Source organism: Crinia signifera, chromosome 4, assembly GCF_055691185.1.
Source record: "Crinia signifera chromosome 4, ASM5569118v1, whole genome shotgun sequence".
NCBI lineage: Eukaryota > Metazoa > Chordata > Amphibia > Anura > Myobatrachidae > Crinia > Crinia signifera.
This window is the reverse complement of record NC_139220.1, coordinates 25,547,609-25,571,153: the sequence shown is the minus strand read 5'-3', so window position 1 is coordinate 25,571,153 and position 23,545 is coordinate 25,547,609. Positions and strand designations below refer to the sequence as shown.

The 23,545-nt window shown below is 46.9% G+C and overlaps 1 protein-coding gene across 12 annotated transcripts in view; it reads left to right on the top strand.

Moving 5' to 3' along the window:
• Positions 1–7,263: 7,263 nt before the first annotated feature.
• TCF7 (transcription factor 7) overlaps positions 7,264–23,545 on the top strand; it is a 95,721-nt gene continuing 79,439 nt past the window's right edge. For 10 of the 12 annotated variants that reach the window (XR_014473328.1, XR_014473329.1, XM_083181439.1 and 7 more), the window contains exons 1-3: positions 7,264–7,758; positions 8,519–8,585; positions 13,452–13,558. Coding sequence is in view for 10 of the 12 variants with exons in the window: in XM_083181439.1 (XP_083037565.1) it covers positions 7,561–7,758; positions 8,519–8,585; positions 13,452–13,558 (372 nt within the window). In the remaining 2 variants the exon portion in view is untranslated. Of the gene's footprint in view, positions 7,759–8,518; positions 8,586–12,912; positions 13,236–13,451; positions 13,559–15,851; positions 15,982–23,545 lie in introns of those variants that run through there. The other 2 variants (XM_083181441.1, XM_083181440.1) reach the window with 2 other exon arrangements.

The following is a 23,545-nucleotide window of genomic DNA, read 5'->3' as shown; positions in this document are numbered from 1 at the left end:
TTGGACAACAATTGAACCTCTTCAATGTGCTTTTATGCATCAAATTGTGGGAACATGATTCGCTGATCACTCATTTGCATTCGCAAACAGGTACACCTTGTAATCTGTGTACAGACCATTTCCAACCATGTACACATCCGTGACTAATATGCAGTGGCGTAAGTTGCCCGGAGGCAAGATAACTAATGGTGCCCCCCCCCCCCCCGCCCACACACACAGCACCTTATTTAAATATATGTATGCATGTGCGTATGTATATATGTATGTATGTATGTAATGTTTAAAATAAAGACAGTGTGATGTGTATGGTCCTACTAGGAGGAGTAGTCAGCCACGGAAGCGATATGGATGGCTTTCAATTAACTGATTTAAACTTGCAGGGGAGGAGAGGTGCCCCTTTGGAAGCAGAGCCCGGCGGCAGATGACTCCATTGCCTCCCAGGGTTACGTCTCGGCTAATATACCTGATTGGGTTACAGCTTTACTCCGTATGGATTATATGGGAACTCGTTTATAAGTGCAAAATTATTATTATTATTATTATTATTATTATAAAATACATCTCGATGCATTTATCTATGTTCTTTTTTTTTATGCAATCAGTTTTTATTAGGAATATAGAAATAGTCATACAAACAGTCTTCAGTACAAACTTCAGTGTAGAACAAAGTAGTGCACTCAAGTACAGTATAAAACATTTGAATGATCCAGTGCAAAACTCAAATACAGTAAACAAGCGTTTCCTTCCCAAGGATCTAGATGACGATTTTTTTTCCGAGCAATGTCCATACGGCCAATCAGGCCACTGAAGGCTGAATACATATAATGTGCAGTATTCAATGCCGGTGCGAGCGGCCGGCGAGGGGGTTAAACTGCGAGGATCACAGAAAACTAGTGATCCTCGCAGTTTAACCCCCGCGCCGGCCGCTCGCACTATGCAACGTTCCGGGGGAATCCTCGCAGTCACAGAACTGATTCCCCTAAACTGCGAGAGCCGCGGCTAGTGCAGCAAACTCGCTGTAATTAGCCTCGGCTCTTGCAGCTTTTGGAGGCACATTCGCAAATTCGCGAATTTGCGAATGAGGGGGGGTCAGTTGAATACTGACAGGGTGAGCGGTGACTGCGAGCAAAAAGTCCTGCTCGCAGTCACCGCTCGCCCACGGCATTGAATATATGCCAATGACGGAACGGAAAGAGAGAGGGGGGGTGGGTATGGGAAGACCGCCCAGGGTTCACGTAGGGGCAGAGACCTGTCCTGCCGAGGCTATAGTAGCGTACTCTGGGGATTCCTTGAAGGTAAGCCAACTCAACCAAGTGGCAGCAAAAGTCTGTGTAGAATCCTTCAGGAAAGAAGTTAGATCTTCCATGGCCATGTATAGGTCAATTCTACGGAACCAATGGGAGACAGGGGGAGGTTCCGAAGACCTCCAGTGACATGGTATTACCGCCCTTGCTGCATTCAGTAAGTGCCTAATCAGGGACTTTTTAAATTTAGAGATGGGTAGGTCTACGAGGTTAAATAACCAGAACTCCGGGCAGTAAGGTAAGGAAACACTAGTTATTTTTTCCGCTAGACTATGGATCTGGCGCCAGTATAACTGGATAGATGGGCAGGACCACCATATATGTATATGTGAGCCCTGAGACTGATTACACCTCCAGCAGAGATTGGGTAGCGTTCTATTCATTTGGTGCAGTGTCGACGGACATCTATACCAGCGCGACAAGATCTTATATTGGGTTTCTAGTGTCTGTATCGAAGATGAGGAAGCAAAAATATACTTAAAGATCTTGGACCACTGGTCTCCCGACAAATCCCGACCCAGCTCCTTGTTCCATGCCACAGCATAGGCAGGCCTGTCGTCTGCAAGTTTACTTAGGCATATCTGATATAATTTAGAGATCAGGTGTCTTGGGGACTCCTGCGAGAGAATAAGTAATTCAAAAGGAGTGGGTTCCCAACCTTGCTCCCGAACGGGAAGGGAGGAAACATAATGTCTGATCTGAAGGTAAAGCCAGAAGAGGTTCGCCGGGAGGCCAATGTCGGAGCGCAGATCAGAGAAGGATCTTAACCCAGATTTATCTACTAGCTGTCCTAAGTAAGATACATCTATCGAGTATCGCGCAGGTAGAGTCCGTAGGGCATTCCCCGAAGGGAACTCAGGGTTATTTATTAAGGGGGTAAGAAGTGAAGTGCCTGACTTAAAATAGGGGAGGTTTCTATACCTTACCCAGCATTGAAGTGTGGGGGTTAAAGTTGGATGTCGAGTTAGGGGTATCTTCCGAAGCCAAGGTGCAACCCGAGGGGAAATACCCACCGCATGCCCTTCAATGGCAGGCCATTGCTTATGTTGTAGGGGCCTCGTCATCTCCATAATCCTGGAGAGGTGTACCGAGTGGTAGTAGCTAAGAAAGTGAGGAAGTTGCAGACCTCCTCTGTCACGGCTTTGTATGAGGATTCTTTGGGAGATTCGTGGCCTGCAGTTACCCCAGACAAATTTCCCAACTATACCTTGTAACTCCTTAAAGAAGGAGGGTGGGATCATGATCGGGAGGGCCTGCAATAAGTACAATACTCAAGAATATTCATCTTTACCGTTTTCACTCTGCCCAGCCAAGACAGTCGAAGGGCCGACCATTTTGCGAACTCTGCTTTTATATTGGTCAGTAATGGAAGAAAATTGAGCTGAAAGAGATTGGCGTTATTTTTTGATAGCTGGATGCCCAGGTATTTAATATGGTCATCACGCCATTGAAATGAGAACGCCTTTTTGAATCCCTCGACTAAATTGTCTGGTGCAGAAATATTCAAGGCAACAGATTTCGAATAGTTAATTTTGAAATTTGATAAGTGAGCAAACCTTTCAAATTCTAACATCAGGGAAATTTATCTATGTTCTAAGGCATTCCTGCTGAACACCTGACACCCCCCCCCCCACCACCAAATCCCCTCCGCACCATGCTTAGCCAGCAGAGGGGAAATAAATAATTTGATGGCCGCCAACCATCAATGATTTCTCTCCCTCCAGAAATAAAAGTCAGTCTGAACCACCTCTTATTTCCATCTGTGTCTCACGAAGAGGGGGCGGGCGTTGACGTCATGTGATGTCAGTCGCCCCGTGCAGGCATGGGCTTGCTGGCGTTCCCAGGGGAATGCCCAGCACTTTCATGTAGACACCCATAAAACCCGGGGCTGGGGCCGAATTCGAGCGACCCTGAATCGTCCCCAATGAGTGAACAGAACCGATTTTAGAAACAGACCTTCCACTTTTTTTTTTTTTGCAACTTCACTATATGCAGAAAGGAAAACCGGTTATGGGACTTGACTGTCTCTGATGCGTTTTCTTCACCATAATCCCTTTATCTGCTCCCAGAGCTGGGCTCTCAGTGTCATAAAGTGGGATAATCCTAGTACAGTACAAGAGCTTGGGGGTGTGGCCTAATTAGGCACACCCCCATATGTGATGTCATTGAGGTCTGTGATGTAATGGTGACAGAGGATGAATCCAAAACTATGTGCTTGCTAGCAGCTAATAAAAATAATGTAACATCATGCCAGATATATACAGCCTGCAGTGGTAGTGCCAATGTCGGAAAGACAACTACCGATGTTATTTATAACTTCTTCTCCTTCTCTACTTCTATGGAGGAGGGTGGGCTGCAGATACCTGTGCTACCTGGAGAGTAGAGCCCCGGAGAGCCTGGTCCGGGCACCTTCACAATGATCCGTGGCATGCTCAGACCCCGGCGGTGGGTACTTCTATGGACTGCATCGCCTGCAGCCTATAGAAGCCAGGTAGGACTGACGATCATGCAGGGAGTGCTCTCTGCTAATCGCAGCCTGGTCCGAGTGGGACCCAAATCTAATTCTCTCTGCACATGTTACATCTGCCCCACCTGCAGTGCACATGGTTTTGTCCAGTTGAGAAGGAATTTGCCTTTGTGAGTGAACCAGAATAATGGCCATACAGGGGCTGCTGATTGGCTGAGAGTGCTCTCTCAGCCAATCAGCGGCCGACCAGTCGTTTGACAGTTTTTTTTGTTTAATTCTCTCTCCCCCCCCCCACCACCACTGCTGCAGCAGCTCCCTGGGAGTCTTTGCATGCGATAAATAACATGCAGAGAGATAAAGTACCAGCCAATCCTTTCCTAACTGCCATGTTATAGGCTGTGTTTGAAAATGGCAGATAAGAGCTGGTTGGCTGCTACTTAAAAATGTTCAGTGCTGCTATTAGTTTCCTACTGTATATATATATATATATATATATATATATATATATATATATGTATATATATATATATATAGAAGTCTAAGACAGCCGGCACTCAATACAAAGTAGTACCTGGCTCCGATGCCCAAGAAAAATACATACAAATCCAGCAATAATAGCACTCCAGAAGCGGAATGTATTTTCAAGTCACTTAAGTGTATTCAGTCAAGCTTTCCGGGTTTCATCCCCCTTCATCAGGATCTGGATTTGGATTTGTATGTATATATATATATATATATATATATATATACACACTCGGGGGCACTCCACAGGATGTATAATAAATCAGCCACGCTTAGGCATAATATATAGTTTCAGTGTTACAATTGTATTAAACATTTGTTGTCAGGAGTAATAGAGCAATACACTTACCAACAATTTATGGACATTTGGTGCAGCGGGCTGTGAGCTCCCCTTTGACTTCTGGGTAGCGGCGTGATGACATCACGCTGGCGTAGCCATGACAACAGGTGTAAACCTGCATGCCACATCAACCCCCCCAAAAAAAGTAAAATATCCACAAATAGCTGAAAATGTATCTAGCAAATGAATGCATATTACCATATGTGACAATTAAGGACCGATATAAATACTGTCTAAAGGTGGGCACACACCGTCCGATATATCAGCCATTGGATTGAACAGCCGAGATATCGATGCACCATCGGGCAGTGTGTACAAGCGGTATATCTGGGAGCGGCATCGTTCACAGATATATCGGGGGAAATTTACTAAAGGAAATTTGTAAAAAAATAGGTGTATTTGTATCCAGAAATACTTATTTTTGACATTTACTATCCCGAAAATACGGCACTTCGTATTCGTATTGATGTGCTATCCCCCATCGTGTCATCTCTGCAGCACAGCCGATGCTTTGTGCTGTGTGTGTGGACGATCCACCAACCAGCCGTACAGCCCTGCCGGGAGCCACCGATGATTGACAGCTCAGTGGTGATGACAGTTCGAACGGATTGGGCAGTATAAAAGGAGAAAGCGCTGCCTGATGCGGCTGTAGATATATCTATTGGTGTGTACCCAGCTTAAGAAGATACTATTACTGTACTGTACTGGGGACTACAGCTCGTCACTTCAGGAGGGCATCCAGGTCTCAACAGTTCAGAGAAGTCTGACCTGCCAGTCACCCAAGGAAGTCCCATTTGGAGGTGTTTCCTCCCTCCGGGACGCCTCTACATGGGCTGCTGAGCGGGAGCCCATAAAAACCGGGTTCCCCTGAATATGCATCTGGGGGCTGCTTCAAAAGCAGCCCATAGAGGCTGGGAGCCAGCGCATGCGCAATACTGAAGAAGCTACTGCGCGTGCGCAGGTCCCGACACTGGGACCGGGATTGGCAGCAACAGCGGCAGGGACCACAAGGACATTGGTGGCGGCAGTGTAGGGGGTCCTACATCGCCTCCTCCGCAGAGGTAAGAGCCGCAGTTGATATATTTACAATTTTAATAAAATATATAGGGGGGAAATTTACTAAGATGTGTGTTCTACTTCACATGTGCTATGGGCAACCAATCAGATCCTGTCTACTATCTTCTAGAGCAGGGCTGGGCAATTGCGGCCCTCCAGATGTTGAGGAACTACACATCCCAGGATGCTTTGCATTAGTTTTGCTATGTGGCCATACTGAAACTGATGCAAGGCATGCTGGGATGTGTAGTTCCTCAACATCTGGAGGGCCGCAATTGCCCAGCCCTGTTCTAGAGGGTGCTAAATAAACAAGAAGTAGATTCTGATTGGTTGCCCATAGCAACATCACACGTGAAGTAGAATATACAGTAAATTTAGTAAATTTCCCCCATAATATAATATATCATTTCCGAGTGTCCGGCAGAATTATCTCACAGCAATACGCTTCTACGTCAAAATACGTGTATTGCTGTGAGATAATTACGTTACTTTTATATATATATATATATATATATATATATATATGTGTGTGTGTGTGTGTGTTGAGATGTGTGAAGTATGTGTGTACATGCAAACTTTCCATTGACAGATTTTGAATATAGGGCCTGATTCAATAAGGATTGGCCCCTAGAGTATTCGCACCGGGGACCGATAGTGCTGCTCTGCGCTTGCATATAGGAAAACATACGCATGTGCAGGGCCGCTGTACGAACGCCCGCTATCAGCGGCTATCACAGTCACCGAGGCCTTCGTACGGAGGGGGGCGGGCACATGGGGATGGTGGGTGCGCCCAGAAAAATGCTTGGTGTCCCCAAGCGAACGCAGGCGGGTCGAAGCCTTGGCGGGGGTGAGTGGCTGAGGTCACATGATGTCAGCGCCCGCTTCCTGTTTGGCCATCTCCGGGGCAGATAATAGTCAGATCAGACTTTTACCTGCTAGCGGGCGAAAAATCATCCGATGGTCGGGGACTATAGAATTATTTTTTCGCCTGTACGGCCGCATGTGAATGGATGTATCAGCACACATTCGCACGTTGTGGGGGGGAGTTCGCTCGCCCAGCAGGCAGCGTTCACAGGCTCGCTGAACCTGAATCACCCCCAGAGAGAGCGAGAGAGAGAGAGAGAGCGAGAGAGAGATAGAGAGAGAAAATCTGTTATTGGAAAGTTTGTATTACACATATATATACACACACACACACACACACACACACACACACACACACACACACACACACACACACACTTAACACAACTCAACCGGATAACACAATACGGAGCCATGTGAACGTTTCCATACATTGCAGTGAGCCACAGGTTACTTGAGAGGACACAAATCCGCCACAAAGTCAGCTCTGTCTGCAAAACAAATGACTCACTGGGAAAAACAGAAAAGATGCAGCATAAACCCAACATAAATCGCATGGAGGGAGCATAGCGTGCAGCAGCAGCAGCAGCAGCAGCAGCAGCAGCAGCAGCAGCAGGGTCTGTGTGTGTGTGACTGTGTGTGTGTGTGTGTGTGTGTGTGCCCCTCTCTCTCTCCTCTCCCTCTCTCTCTCTCTCTCTCTCTCACATTGCTCAGCCCCCGGGTGCTCAGTGCAGCTATCAATCAGCGGGCGGTGCGCTTTGATGTGCTCGCTCTCAGCCTTCCCCTTGTCCTCAGACGATCACAGGCTTCTGCTGGCTGCACACAGCTCTCTCTATTTACTTCCACCGCCTCAGTTCTGTCCCCCTGCAAACTTTTCACCCTCTCCCAGCCCCGCTGCCCCTTTTTTATACTAATGCAGCGGGACTGACCCCCACTTTGGCACTGCCAGCCCCCCCATAGACTGCTGCCACCTTAAAAAGTGCCCAGGAGCAAACTATCCCCCCAAAATGCCCCAGCTGAGCAGCGGTGGAGAGGATGACCTGGGGGCCAACGACGAGATGATCTCCTTCAAAGATGAAGGGGACCAGGAGGAGAAGATCCAGGAAAATGCCTTCACAGAGAGGGACCTGGCAGACCTCAAGTCCTCCCTGGTCAATGAGTCTGAAACTAGACCCATTGGCAGTGCCCCAGGGCATCACCCAGAGGTAAGAGTTTGGGGAGAGTGTGTATATGGGGCTGTCGGGCAGAGTGTGTATGGGGGGCTGTAGGTAGAGTGTATATGGGGGCTGTACTAGGAGAGTGTGTATGAGGGGTTGTAGGGCAGAGTGTGTATGGGGGGGGGCTGTAGGGTATAGTATGTATGGGGGGCTGTAGTGCAGAGTGTTTATGGGGCTGTTGGCTAGAGTTTGTATGGGGGCTGTAGGGAAGAGTGTGTATGGGGGCTGTAGGGCAGAGTGTGTATGGGGGCTGTAGGGCAGAGTGTGTATGGGGGGCTGTATAGTATAGTATGTATGGGGGGCTGTAGGGCAGAGTGTGTATGGGGGCTGTAGGGCAGTGTGTGTATGGGGGGCTGTAGTGCAGAGTGAATGGGGGCTATAAGGCAGATTGTGTATGGGGGATCTCTAGTTCCGAGCGTGTATGGGGGACTGTAGGGCAGATTGTGTAGGGGATGTAGGGTAGAGTGTGTATGGGGTCTGTAGGGCAGAGTGTGTATGGGGGCTGTAGGGCAGAGTGTGTATGGGGGCTGTAGGGCAGAGTGTGTATGGGGGGCTGTATGGCTGAGTGTGTATGGGGCTGTATGGCTGAGTGTGTATGGGGCTGTAGGGCAGAGTGTGTATGGGGGCTGTATGGCTGAGTGTGTATGGGGCTTTATGGCTGAGTGTGTATGGGGCTGTAGGACAGAGTGTGTATGGGGGCTGTATGGCAGACACACACAAAGTTTCTGAATTCCTGCTGTTTTCACAGGCGATCAGGCGTGCACAAGATGCTCAGAGAGTTTTCCAAGAGAAGCTGGCAGATCACATGGAAGAGGGTAAGCCTCAGTTACTACCCCCCTTCCTCAGCCCCAGTGACTACCCTCCCTTCCTCCTCCTCTGCTCCTATTCATGCAGGACCCAGGGAAGTCAGAGGGTTGAGTGAGCACAGGGGGCAGTTGCTGGATCAGCTCAGGCAGGACCTACAGCAATCAGCTGTACAGAACCTTCTGCGCAGGGCAGGGAACATCCCAGACTGACATGCTTCACTAAGTCGCGCCATGTTGACGCTAAGAACTTTTCCCCTGCCTTTGTAGTTTTTTTGTTGTACTGTGAAGAAAAAAAAAGATAGTCGGGTATTCGGAAAGTCACTTAAAGTACAAGATCGGCAGTCACTTATTTTATTCATTTCCGAAATGATTGCACGCAAGTCTTCCCTTTTTGCCCTCGCTGCGCGCCAAAACAACATTAAAGGTGCAGCATATCCTATAACACATTATAGTCACTCTGCAAAGCATCGATGTTGGAAATCCTCAATCTGCTGATTCCGAGCAAAAATGGATCGGGATCTGTGAATCTGGGATTTTTTAATTCGCTCCTTTCTGCCGATTCACACAGGTGAGTTCTTACCATACACTTATGGCCCTTATTCTGGTTCACACGCAAAGGCGAATTCCTTCTCAAATGGTGGGGCAGATGTAACATGTGCAGAGAGATTTAGATATGGGTGGGTTATTTTGTTTCTGTGCAGGGAAAATACTGACTGCTTTATTTTTACACTGCTTTATAGATCTCACTTGGAAGTTTGAAGTAAAACCCCACCCAAATCTAATTCTCTCTGCACAAGTTACATCTGCCCCACCTGCAGTGCACATGGTTTTGTCCATTTGAGAAGGAATTTGCCATTGCGAGTGAACCAGAATAAGGGCCTATGACAGGGGGGGGGGGGGGATTTTCTTGAGTGCTGTTTGGAGTTTTTGAATAGAATCAGGTGCAGTTAGCGGAACGATGCGCATTGTGCAGTGTGGAATTACGAATAAGGATCTACAGGGTTTTTGTTCATTTCAATAAGGAATTTACTGTGAAGACCTCCCTAACAGGTTGGTAAACAAGTACCTTATACCTAATTGCACACAACAATTGTGGACAAAGGGAGCAGAATGCTGTTTCTGCAGCGTTTAAAGTCAGGGGACGGCAGCCAAATTCACCCCAATCGCTGAGCCCGATTTGTCCAGAAGTGCTCGATGCCGTTTGATATCAAACAATTTTGAACGATTTCCTGTTGGCGTAAAGTGCAACAGGTGTCGCAGCAATTCTGTCGGGTGAACAAGTCACGGTCAATTGAATTCCCCCCCAAAACTCAGGAAGTCAGCCTAAGTAGATTCCAGTTACGTCACCTTTTAATTTTAGAAACTTTAGTACATTTACCCCAAAATATCTATAGATCACATCAAAATGAACGCTAAGGTAGCAATCTAGTATGTCCCCAAGTGTGCGACTTCATTTCTATCTTCGGAAAAATGCGTAACTGATGCTACAGTAATGACAGTAATAAAATAAAGGGCCTCATTCAGTCCTATTTGCTGGGCTGAGAGTGTCCAGAGCTGAACGAGCAGGTAGACACCGCGCTGCCGAACATATGCACCCCCGCACTCCCCCCAGCCCTGTGCACGGCTGTGAACACGTACGCAGCCATTCACAAAGGGGGGAAATCCTTCACCATCGTAAGATTTTCTTCCTGCTCGCTGCTGACCGAGGAACGCTTGCGTTTTTTTGGGGGGATGCCCGGAAAACGCCGGCAGTATGCCCCCAAATGCCCGCAGGGTGTCAGCCACCCTGCTAGCATTGAGTGAAGGCTAACCTGCCTTTTGGAGGATGATGCGCACTGCATACCGTTTCCATGCGCGGACTATCGATAATTGCTTTTTCAGCAAAGAGGCCTGAATCGGGCCCAAAGTGTGACCCTGCGTGTTTTACTTGTTCAATTTTATTTATGTGAAAATAAAGACAGGTCCTGGACCTATTACGGCTAAACTTTATTTAAGATGCTACTGGAATAACCTGTACCAGCGCATTCCCAGGCAGCGCATTACTAGGCTGTCTGCTCTTAAATGTGTTTTACAAGCGTATTAGATCAGGTGTCTTCGCCACTCTGCAATTGTGACTGCTGAATAGGTTATATTAGGCCTGATGATCACATATCGCAGGGGCTTAGAACAGTGGTTCCTAACCTCGGTCCTCAAGTACCCCCAACAGTGCACGTTTTACAGAGCTCCACGCAGAGGGGGTTATTGTGGTTAATTCGGTCTTCCGCACGCATGCGCACGGAGGACCGATGTTTTGGTTGTGTGTGGAATGGGGGATCCGCCCATGGGAATGTCCAGCTTTTTATTGGATGTTCCCGTGAAAACGCTGTGCGTTCCCATGGAGATCACTCTGTGATGCGGCACGGGTGCAGGAGTCGGGCAGATGACATCACCGGCTGTCAGCTGCCCGCCCAGTTCCTGTGAAATCTGTCACTTAGATATACATGCACCTTCCACATCATTCGATGGTCGGCGACCCATCGAATGATGTGGGTGTTTCCTCATAGGCTTGGCGAATGGATGTTTATGCTGAACATTCATTCGCAGCCGTGCGGGGAATTCGCACTGCGAATGGGGGGGCGGTGGCATATGCGAACAAAAAATGACACGCAGCGCTGCGAACGAAGTAAGAGTTTATGTTATCTACTGTGTAGATGTTGGCACCATATTTTTAGGGGGGAGGGGGCCCCACATAAAATGAAAAACTTGACTAAATGGTTCTGGTCCGAATACGACCATGTAGGTTCACTGACTTCTGAGCAGCTTGTCCCTTATGAGGCAAATGAGAATGGAACAAGGTCGACACAAAAAGACCGACATGTACAATGTCGGCATTGGTAAAAGGTCGACACACGTAAAAATTCCAATATGGTGGTGGTCATCGGCACCTGAAAAGGTCAACATGTGTTTTTCCACGATTTTTGGATATTTTTGGACTTTTCCATTGCTTTACCATCCACGTTGGATTCGGAACGGTGAAGTGTACCGAGTGCAGTGGTAGGGGAGCGAGGAATCTAGCCTAAAACATAGCGACCCATGCAATGGGCGTCCATGTGTTCTGGTGTCCACACAAAAATTGCGAAAAACTTTTTGTCGTTGACCTTTCCCTCTCCACCTTTTGCTTGTGCCGAATTTTTGTCAATGGCGACTTTGTACATTTTGACCTTTCCGTGTCGACCTAATAATTCAGACGCCCTACTAATGAGCCCGAAGTTCCCAGCCTGTACAGTGCTGAGTACATTGGTGCTGTTTTAGCAAAGGCTAATATTAATAAAAACGCATTTAATATGTGTTGGAAACCTAATTTATGAAGAAGGAACATGGGGGCAGATAAGGAACATGGGGGAAGATGTATTAAGCCGTAAAAAGAAATAAACGTGATGGTGATAACGAGTGATAACCATCCATTCAATCAGCTTCAATCAGCTCAAAAATTGACATTTTTTAACATGACAGTTAGGAGCTGATTGGCTGGACATTCATCACTCTTTATCACCCTCGCTTTTATCTCTTTTTAAGGCTTAATACATCTGCCCCACGGAGTGATATGAAACAGAATGACAGGTAGCGCGGTGGTTAGCAGTGCTGCCTCACCGCCGTCCCTGAAGTCAGGAGTTCAATTCCTGACCAAATAACTATCCTTGTGGAGTATGTATGTTCTCCCCGTGTGTTTGTGAGTCTTCTGCTTTCCTCCCACACTCCAAAAACATGCCGGTACGCTTATTGGCCTATGACTAAAACAAACATCACTTGGCACTGAACTGAAATAATCGATGTAAAGCACTACGTAATAAGTGTGAGCTTTTGGGCCCGATTCAATGCAAACAGATGATTTGCACGTGCGCAAAAGGTGCGATCGCATCTATGAATGATGCGATCACAGTTTGATTGACAGCAGCGGACGTCGAGGCGGGTGGTTGATGCATAGTTGAAAGGGAGAGGACCGGACAACGGAGGCGTGTCCCTACCATTTCAGTGGCGGCTGCGTGACGTCACGGGCAGCCACTGTGAAATGAAAAATGGTAGCCGTTTGCGATCACAGTGCAATTCAAAACTGCACTGAATCAGCCCCAATATTCATAACTGTTAATGAAAAATAAATAGACACTGGCACTTTGGTCAAGCAAACACACTTAGCTTCCACTTGCGGCCTCAGGTAAGTGTGAGAGTTCAACTCCAACCTGAGTGGGCGTTCAGAAGCAATAATAAACGTATAACCGTAGTAGTGTGGGCTGGCGGAGTCTTCTGTACACTTGCAAAGTACAGTTAGCTGTGTGACACTTCCTCTACAAGTGTTATGTGCAGCGGGACAGGGGAGGGGTGCTGTTATACCACAAGGGAAAACAGGTTGTCAAAATACTTTCACCTCAACGGCTGCAGCCAGCGGCACCCAGCTCCACTGTACCTGCCGTGATGATCTGTCATCTGCGACCCTGTTCTTTTTTCCTTTTTTTTCCTTGAAGTGACATCCCGGGGGATTAGTCATTACTTCTCCTGTGATCAGGGAGTAAACAACTCCAAATAAATGACTGGAAGTATACAGATAAGTCTTAATTGATCAAGAACAAAGGATCCTGTCTTGACAGCGGATGATAAAGGAGTGAGCAGTCACAATTTATATGGGTGAGGACTAGTTGGATGTAATCAGGCATCGTAGTCCGAGGATGTTGGGAGTGCTCTTCCCTGCCTGCCTTTATAGAAATATTGATCATTATGGCAATTGTTTCAGATGCGTTAGAAAATAAAATGCAAAATGTCGCCGTCATGTTACCTCACAGCATGATTGCTGCATGTGTTTTGCACTAGACTTCAACGCTGATCTGTGTTCCTTTACCTTAGGTATTAAACACCACGAAGAACAAATGTATAAAGGTTCCGGATATTCCAGTTACCCGTTTCTCATGCTTTCTGACCCCTACCTCACCAATGGACCGATGTCTACACTGGTGAGTCTGTGACCGCTGGTTTCGGTAATATTTAACGTTTTGTAGATTGTGGGGGGAGATGGATCAAACCTTCGTTGCCCATAGCAACGACGTTTTTAACTGCCATTTCACAGTCTGTGTTAGATAAAGAAAGAGCTGAATGCTTTTGGGTAATTTTAATCAAGTTTTTGTTATTCCTTATTAATTGAGAATTTGAGTTTTTAAATTTACACTTTTAAAGGCTTATTCGGAGACAGGAGCGAATTTGCTTCCGGATCAGACCATGCTGCACTGCAAAGATTGCAAAGCCATGTATCATTTACATTTGCATGCAGGGTAAATACTGCCTGCTTTTGCATGTAGTCCACAAAGGCTTTATAGCTTTATTTCTAAACTGTCATTTAGAGTTTCGCTTAGACACGCCTTTCCCAGCTGTATCTCTGCACAGGTTACATCTGCGCCACCTGGAGTGCAGCGTGGCTTTGTCAGGTTGCACAATTACCCCTTGTTTTGTGGGACAACACAAAGGGTGACATTTAATAGAATGCAATTGTACTGCACTTTTAAAATCGCCCATTATCGCACTTTTTAAATCGCATTTTTTGTTGGGAATTCGCATATTTAATGAGAGGCGTATTCCGGAACAAAAAGTGCGCTTAAGTGCGATAATGTGCGATTTTTAAGCATGAAAATGTGCGATTTTGAGGCATGAAAATGTGCGAATTTGAGTAAATGTGCGATTTTGTGTTTAGAAAAATAAAAAAATGGCGGTACTTATGTAATATCTGGGCTCCTGTTTTTCTTATGAGACCGTGTCCCCTCGCGGGGCTCGCTGCGCTCGACACGCTTCGGGCACGGTGGCTCGCTGCGCTCGCCACACTATATAAAATCAACTCTATGCGTAGTTGGATAGTAGGGGTATGAAAAAATGGGGCGCATTTAACATGGGAGCCCAGATAATACATAAGTACCAAAATGGCTCATTGAGTCGGACCTAGTTCCAAAAATACGGGGGGCAAAAAATCTGGGGGTCCCCTGTATTTTGACACTTTTTATATAAGGTCCCCCGGCTGAAACATGAGCACCGTGGCTGGTCAGCCTTGGACGGGGTACATGAATCATCAGTTCCTGGGCAAGGCACTATCTGTGTAGAGTTTGTATGTTCACCTCAGGCAAATCTTTTGATCCTGGCTCAGCACTTCCTAAAATTGCTGCCAAAAAGGATCTTCACTGCGAGATGTTGGGCCAGTGGCTAAGTGCTAGGTGTTAATGTCACGTATGCGATTATCCTATAGACCAGCGGTTCTCAAACACGGTCCCCACTCAGTTCACGTTTTCCAGGTGACCCGACAGGTGCACTCATTACTGACTGAAACATTTTGAAAGATCCACAGGTTGAGATAATTATTGCACTTGTGATTGTGTGAGGAGACCTGCAAAACAGGCACTGTGTGGGGTCCTGAGGACCGACTTTGAGAACTTATGCTATAGACTTGTGTATAGTCCATACAGCGTTATAGTGGCTCGGCCCAGTATAAAGAGTGCGTATTCATTACCATATAATAATTCCCACGTACAATCCGCCTTTGTTCCCAGTGGCATTGTTTCTGAAGCAGGAGAAGTAACTATTAAAAAATCATATTGTGTAAAGCACACACAAAAAAAAGACATATCCGTTCTACAGCACAAAGGGTTAAACTGCATCTGCTTCCAATAACACGGATGATTTAGATGTATATATTTTAATTGTACTTATAACTGCCGGCGCTCAGTCATAAAACTTATTATAGCCAATGACTGCGCTGAGGAAACGTTACATTGCATGATAATAAAGCTGCTGACTGGGTGGATATGTATATAAACCAACTCCGCAGGTTATTAGGAATTATGATTCATTTGTAGGATGCACTGAATAAAGCAGACAATGGGGTTTATTCACTAAAAGATGGGAGTTCTATTGAAGTATGTTGCTATGGACAACCAATCAGAGAGGGCCAGATGCACTAAAAGCTTCAAAGGTGATAAAATGGAGAGTGATAAACAGCCAGCCAATCAGCTCCTACCTGTCATGTCACAGACTGTGTTTGAAAAATGTCAAGCAGGAGCTGATTGGTTGGTTGTTTATCACTCTCCATTTGATCACTTTTGAAGCTTAGTGCATTATCTTCTAGGGCAGGGATGGGGAACCTTCGGCCCTCCAGCTGTTGTTGATCTACACATCCCAGCATGCCCTGCAACAGTTTTAGCATGGCCAAATAGCAAAACTGTAGCAGGGCATGCTGGGATGCGGCAGCATGTACGGTGTATTACTGCCTTACAGCACCAAAGTCATGGGTTCTATTCCCACCATGGCCCTATCTGTGCGGAGTTTGTGTATTCTCCCTGTGCTTGCGTGGGTTACCTCCGGGTACTCCGGTTTCCTCCCACAATCCAAAAATACACTGGTAGGTTAATTGTCTCCCAACAAAAATTAACCCTAGAATGTCTGTGTGTGCGTGTACATGTGGTAGGGAATATAGATTGTAAGCTCCACTGGGGCAGGGACTGATGTACAGCGCTGCGGAATATGTGTGTGCTATATAAATAACTGGTGATAAAATCCCTGTTCTGGGAAGTGCTAAATAAATAAGTAGATTCTGATTGGTTGCGATGGGCAACACCCCATGTTCCATAGAACTCTCATCTCAGTAAATAAACCCAAATGAATCCAGGCAGAACTATGGATCCCAGATAAGGATAAAATCCAAGCACAGAGCTATGGGATTTTTGCAAATAATATCTCAGAAATATTGGTATAAGGTTAAACTTTATATGGTACAGTTGTTACTTTTTTAATACTAAATGTTATCTTGAGGTATTCAGTTAATAAGACTCATAGCTGGAGATGTATCAGTGGTCAAGGGGAGGGTTTGCTATGGGCGACCAATCAGATTCTAGGTATTATTTTATGGATTGTACCAGATAACTGTTAGCTAGTGTCTGATTGGTTAATGTGAGCAACGTCTCCGTTAAGGTGCCCACACACGGTGTGATAGATTTGTTTTGAACTTTTGACTTTGAACTGTATCGCAAGCCCAAATAATTGCGCAGACAGTACTTTTTGTACTAGTTCCCATCGACCGCTGTTGTAGCGTATCACTTGTCGATGGTGATCCAGTGCTGTCCTGCATTACAGTCATGTCACAGCAGTGCCGCACTTGCCATATATTCATAGATGGAATTACCCAGAAGAACAATGATGTACACCAGTGGTTCCCAACCCTGGTCCTCAAGTACCCCCAACAGTGCATGTTTTCCAGGTCACCCGGCAGGTGCACTCATTATTCAGGCACATTTGAAAAGATCCACAGGTGGAGCTAATTATTGCACTTGTGATTCTGTGTGGAGACCTGCAAAACATGCACTGTTGGGGGTACTTGAGGACCAAGGTTGGGAACCACTGATCTACACCAAGGATAGCCAAACCAACAGGTACACCTGTGCACTTAGCTGGGGCTCACCAATAACTGTCACATTTCTCAGACCAAGTACTGTAGCTGGTACACAGGTGTAGTCATTATTGCCACATTCCCCAGGTCACCTAGCTGGTACACAGCTGCAGTCATTACTAACAGTCACATGTTCCAGGCTACCTAGCTGGTGTACAGGTGTAGTAATTACTAACTGTCACTCTTTCAAACATGTGCTGCATTCTTAGCCGACACATTCTACAGATCCACAGGTGGTATGGAAAACATCAACTGTTGGTGGTACTTGTGTATTATCTGGGCGCCCGATTTTTTAATCTTATGTCATTGTACAATCAAAAATCGGTCACATTGCATCGCATGCGATTGGACACGATTTTCAATTGTACAGGCACCCTGATGCCTGATTCCTATGTTAAATGCCCCCCCCAGACCCGATTTTTGACTGAACACCCACCCTGATGGGTAATGACTATGTCAAATGCCCTCCCATTGTTAACGCCACCCCACGATCAACGCCAACTCGAAGTGTGGCGAGTGGCGGCGGTACGCGTCCTCCGACCTTTTCATACCCCCACTATCCACGTCGGTGTGGAGTTGATTTTATATAGTGTGGCGAGCCACCGAGCCCGAAGCGTGGCGAGCGTCGCCACACTATATAAATTCAACTCCTCACCGACATGGATAGTAGGGGTATGAAAAGGTCGGAGGACGCGTACCGCCGCCCCTCGCTGCGCTCGCCATGCTTTGGGTTGGCGTTGATCGTGAGGTGGCGTTAACAATGGGGGGGCATTTTACCTATTAATTAACCTTTATGGTGGGTATACAATTAAAAATCGGGTCTGGGGGCCATTTAACATTAAAAACAGTAAAAATCGGGTCGGTCGCATTGCATCGCATGCCATTGTAATGGCATGCGATGCGACCGAATTTTACATTGTACAAGGAACGTCGGTACTGCTTTCCTAGCACGGCGCCCACGATCTAGATTGTATGTGTGCGGCTGATATCTCAAGCATCTCATGCATCTTATGTGTTTGTGCGGCATAAGATGCATGAGATGATGCAATCGACGAGATTTTTACATTGGAATCAATGTAAAAAGGCCCCAAAACCCCAATTTTAATTGCTAACCCCCCCTCATGGGTGAAATGGCCCCCCATTGTTAACGCCACCCCGCTATTGACGCCAACCCGATGCGTGGCGAGCCCGCGAGGGGCGGCGGTACGCATCCTCCGACCTTTTCATACCCCCACTATCTACGTCGGCGTGGAGTTGATTTTATATAGCGTAGCGAGCGCAGCGAGCCACCGAGCCCGAAGCGTGGCGAGGAAGCGGAATACATGTAAAGTAGTCCGCGTCCCCTCGCTGCGCTCGCCACGCTTCGGGCTCGGTGGCTCGCTGTGCTCGCCACACTATATAAAATCAACTCCACGCCGACGTGGATAGTGGGGGTATGAAAAGGTCGGAGGATGCGTGCCGCTGCGCTCGCCACGCTTCGGGTTGGCGTTGATAGTGCTGGTGGCGTTAACAATGGTTATTGGGGGCTCACGATTTTTTATCTCATGCATCTTATGGATACATAAGATCCATGAGATTAAAAAATCGGGTCCATCGTGTTGATTGTATGCCTTAAGTACCTTAAACTTAAGGCATACAATCAATGAGACGGGCGCCGTGCTAGGAAAGCAGTACAGTAACGTCCAAAAACCCTGAAAATAGGGTCCCATCGCGTCTCATCGCATGCCTTAAGTAGTGGCCCAGATATTACACAAGTTCCCTGTTGGTAGATACCGAGGATAGATTTGGCCACCCCTGAACTATACCATGTACTGCCATTTTCTTCTTTTAAATAAAATTAATATATAAAGAAAGGGTAATAATAGAGAACAATAGTTTCTTAATTCTGCTTTTTTTCTGTTACACTTTTCGGTTTTTGCTTTGTGTCCATTCTTTGTGATGGTTTTATACATTTAAAGGTGCAGTGGACCTAAATCCGACTTGATCGCAGGGCACATTTTATTTGCATATGGACCAAACTATGCTGCACTGCAGGTGGGGCAGATGTAACATGTGCAGAGAGTAATGGTGGCCATACACTTCTGCGATGTATGGCAACAGTGTATGGCCATCTGACTCCCCATGAGCCGCCCTGGACCTTCCCGGGCGACAGGATCGCAAGCACCTTTTACATGCAATGTATCGCATGCGACCACGTTACCTGCCGCCGGGAGCGGTGCCGAGTCTGAGATCGGACGGGCAGCAGGACAGGGCCGGTGAAATAGGCCCAATCGGACTAGTGTATGGGCACCTTTAGATTTGGGTTGGTCGTTTTGTTTCTGTGCAGGGTAAATACCGGCTGCTTTATTTTTTTACACTGCAATTTTGATTTCAGTTTGAACACAACCCCACCCAAATCTAACTCTCTCTGCACCTGTTACATCTTCCCCACCTGCAGTGCAGCATGGGTTTTGTCCATTTACAAACAAAATATGCCCCGCCATCCGGTCTGAATTAGTCCCACTGAATATAATTTCTGTGGACAGCCTGGAATAATTCTGCAATCCCGCGATTACAGGCATGCGCTTTCAAAGCCGCCGTGGGGACTGTCACCTATAGTCCCCCCATGGTGGAAAACGGGATGATTAATTGCTTTTATATTTTGTGTATCCTTCTTTGAGGTGGTTTCAGACTTGGAAGTTTGAACCTGTTCAAACATTATTCTTGCTAAATCTCCTTGATAGTTCTGTTTATGTGTAATTCAATACAGGCTTCAGGGAATGTTCATCCTGTTGCGACATATGATTTTCCACAAAGACTTCCTGCATGAGGGAGTACACAGCCCCGATTCACTAACAGTCCTGGTTGGTCTGTTCCTTACGCCATTAATAACAGTGTGAAATAACAGACGTATTTTTCTAATGCTCAACTATATGTTTAATGCGAAAAATGTATGCAAAGTTTGGAAAATAATTCTACTCCGTGAAGTCGACGGTAAGCTCTTCTGTACAAGAGTGACTGACTGGAAACGTACCTGGATGCTAAAGCCGGGCTGTTTATAGCTTTACGTGTTTCAGATACATACTCGGTAGCACAGTGGCTTAGTGGTTACCATTGCCGGATCACAACACCAAGGTAATGGAGTCATTTCATTACTAATGGTGTTGGTGTGGAGTTTGCATGTTCTCTCCGTGCTTGACTGAAATATGATTTGGTGCTGAATTATGATGATATCTAGAAGGCCAGGGAAGCTCCCAAATTTAGCCAAACTTACCCAGACTCCTGAGCAAGTAGCCTAGCTTCCTGTGTGAGCTAATTTTCCCAGGGATGACATCACCTCATGCAGTGGGGGCGGGGATGCTGTTCAGTGTGCCACACCCCCTACACCTCCCACCTGGCATTCCCCTGATGGAGTCTCACAGAGGGTCAGCCAATATGGTCTTCCCTAGAGTATTGGTCTTAACCCTTTATGCCTCTCCTCCAAATTCTGGTTTTAATCCAGAATTTACAGAATAAAAAAAAATTAGACCTTTAAGTATTTCAATGCATTAATCATACAGGCCTCAGACCCGATTTGTTTTCCTAAGGACAAGTCACCCCCGACTTCCCCCTGAGCTTCCCCGGCTGCTCCCCGGGGGAGCTTGATTAGATTGGCACTTGATGTGCCATTTTTTACATGTGATAAATCGTCTCGATTTATCACATGTAAAAAACCCGGGGAGCAGGGGGGGGGGGGGGGCTACAGAGCAGGGCTGCTGGTGGGAGCAGGGGGGGCTGGGGACGCTGTGGGGGACACAGGCGGCATAGAGCCGGGCAGAGGGAGCCGGGAGCTGTTAGTGCTAGAAAAAAAAGCCTATACAATGAATGGGCAGCCTGTGATTGGCTAAGCGCTCTCTCAGCCAATTGCTGACTGGCTGAGAGAGCGCTCAGCCAATCACAGGCCGCCCATTCATTGTATGGGCTTTTTTTTTTTATTCAGTACTGACAGCTCCCGGGTCCCCCTGCCCGGCTCTATGCCACCTGTGTCCCCCGCAGCGTCCCCAGCCCCCCCTCCTCCCTCCACCGCCGCGCCGCCCCACTAGGTCCCAAGTCGGGACCGCGCATCGGATCTGAGGGGACATTAAAACTAGCCGATTTTGGTCCGATTTCGGCCAGATCCGACTGATCTGGCCGAAATCTGACCAAAATCGGCTAGTGTATGGGGGCCTTTACATCTTAACATAAATATGATTCTGTCTGCCTCTTTTTCCAGCATTGTATCTGCGTCTGTATTCAGGCTCTGCTACAAGCCCCTCCCTGGCGCACAACCGTGCCTCTCCCTGTGCAAGGATGGAGACGCCCACTTTGAGCCCCTTTAAACACTCAGTCACTGCGGGGCACCATTGAAACTTGCCCCAGCCCCATAACAGGTGCAGATAATCATGCACACCCTACAACTGTACCTTTTTGGCCGATACAGTACCATTTTTTTTTGGCCTGTACCAGCCAAAAAGGGCTTTGTACCGTTTTTTTTTCTGGGTCCTTTCTGTGTGAACAGTTTTGATTGAGGGGTAAATTTACTGAGATGGGAGTTCTATTGAAGATGTGATGTTGCCCATAGCAACCAATTAGATTCTACATTTTTTTTAGCACATTCTAGAAGATAATAGATATAATCTGATTGGTTGCTATAGGCAACATCCCATCTTCACTAGGACTCAAATTTTTAGTAAATTTACCCCCAAGTCTCTGCCCGCATGTGGGAAGGGCAGGCCGTGCACCACAACCGCTGATTTTTCACACAACGGCGCATGCGCGCCCACCGCAGTGTGCATCTGTGACGGCTCATACTGCTGTGGCACTCTGCAAAGTGAGACTGCAGTCTGAGGGACAGCAATGGGCGGAGATGCGGCGTTGCGTAGGCGTGGCCAAACCACTTTCATGGGGGTTGTGACCGCTGACCGAGTACCCGGTCTAACACCTGGATATCAGTTTTCAGTACGTTAAACAAAAAATGGCGTTCTCCTGAATAAACATACGAGTCCCTTCCCCCGATGGGTCATTAGGTCGACAATGTCCAGGTCGACAGTCATTAGGACGATCGCTATTGGTCGACACATCAAAAACCTTGACATGGTCTAGTTCGACATCAAAAACACAGGACAAGCTAGCAGGAGAAATCGCTCACCGCCGAATGATTTCTCCGGCCTTCGGTAATAAAAGTCAGTCAGAACTGACTTATGTTACAGCCGCTATCCGAAGAAAAGGGGGCGGGCCCTGACGTCATGTGATGGCAGCCACCCGCTTCATGCCTCTGACCACCCTCCTCTACCCGTGCGAACGCCTTGAGTGGGTTTGCACATGCATAAGTGCATGGGCAGACCCCCCACCATCGGAACGGGGACGAATTTGGCCCCTTTCTGATCAGGTCTGAATTAGGTCAAAAATGAAATGAATTAGCCCATGATGAGTTTCATAGTTATCTGATTTGTATACGTCAAAGCTTCCAGTGTTGTGCGTCTAAAATATTTCAGGACAAACAGGAGCTTCTCAGAACAACAGAGGCATCTCCTAGTCACATGACCTAGTCACATGACCTCCAGCGTAGTGCATTGGAATAATACACTTAAGGAAACATTGTTTAACCACATCTTTCCGTAATAGACTTGGCTTATGTTTCTCTATCCCCTCTTGACCTTTATTTGAAAGATGTACTGCGAGCCTGCGTGGTCTGCCCTTTGATATCTGTCATGTGATGATCAAAGGTACCGTCATTTTTGGGAGTACCGCTGCTGCAACGACAAGGTGTGGAAAATGTATTTTTAAATTGCAGGAGGGAAGATTTTAACATGATGCACTTCTTCTTTGGCTGGTGGGAACGGTGCCAATGTATCCGTGGATATGTTCCAAACAGTTATAGGGGATTTCCACCAAAAATCAATATTACTTCTTTGGTGGAGTTCCCAGTCCTTTCATTTGGAGCTGCCGTGTCTGATCTCTCCTGCTGCGGGGAGGGATGATCAGTGCTAAAGGTGACAGATGTGTCTGCCAGAACCCTGCTGAACACATTGAAGAACGAGGGTTCCTCAACTCTAGCCAAGGGGTGTTACTTTGCAGAACGTTTGTGCAGTGGGGAATCTCCGACACCAGGCGTGAGATTGGTCTTTAGAAGTTGGCTATGAGCACCCTACATCCCGAATGGTGTCCAGCCATGACTCTAATGCTAAGACACAGACATAATATCACATGGGGCAGTACGGATGGTGTAATCACAGCACTGAGGTCATGGGTTCGATTCCCACCATGACCATAACTGTGCAGAGTTTGTATATTCTCCCCGTACTTGCGTGGGTTTACTCCGGGTACTCCGGTTTTCCTCCCACAATCCAAAAATATACTGGTAGGCTAATTGGCTCCCAACAAATTAACCCTAGAATGTCTGTGTGTGCGTGTACATGTGGTAGGGAATATAGATTGTAAGCTCCACTGGGCTAGGGACTGATGTAAATGTTCGAATATTCGCTGTAAAGCGCTGCGTAATATGTGTGCGCTATATAAGAAA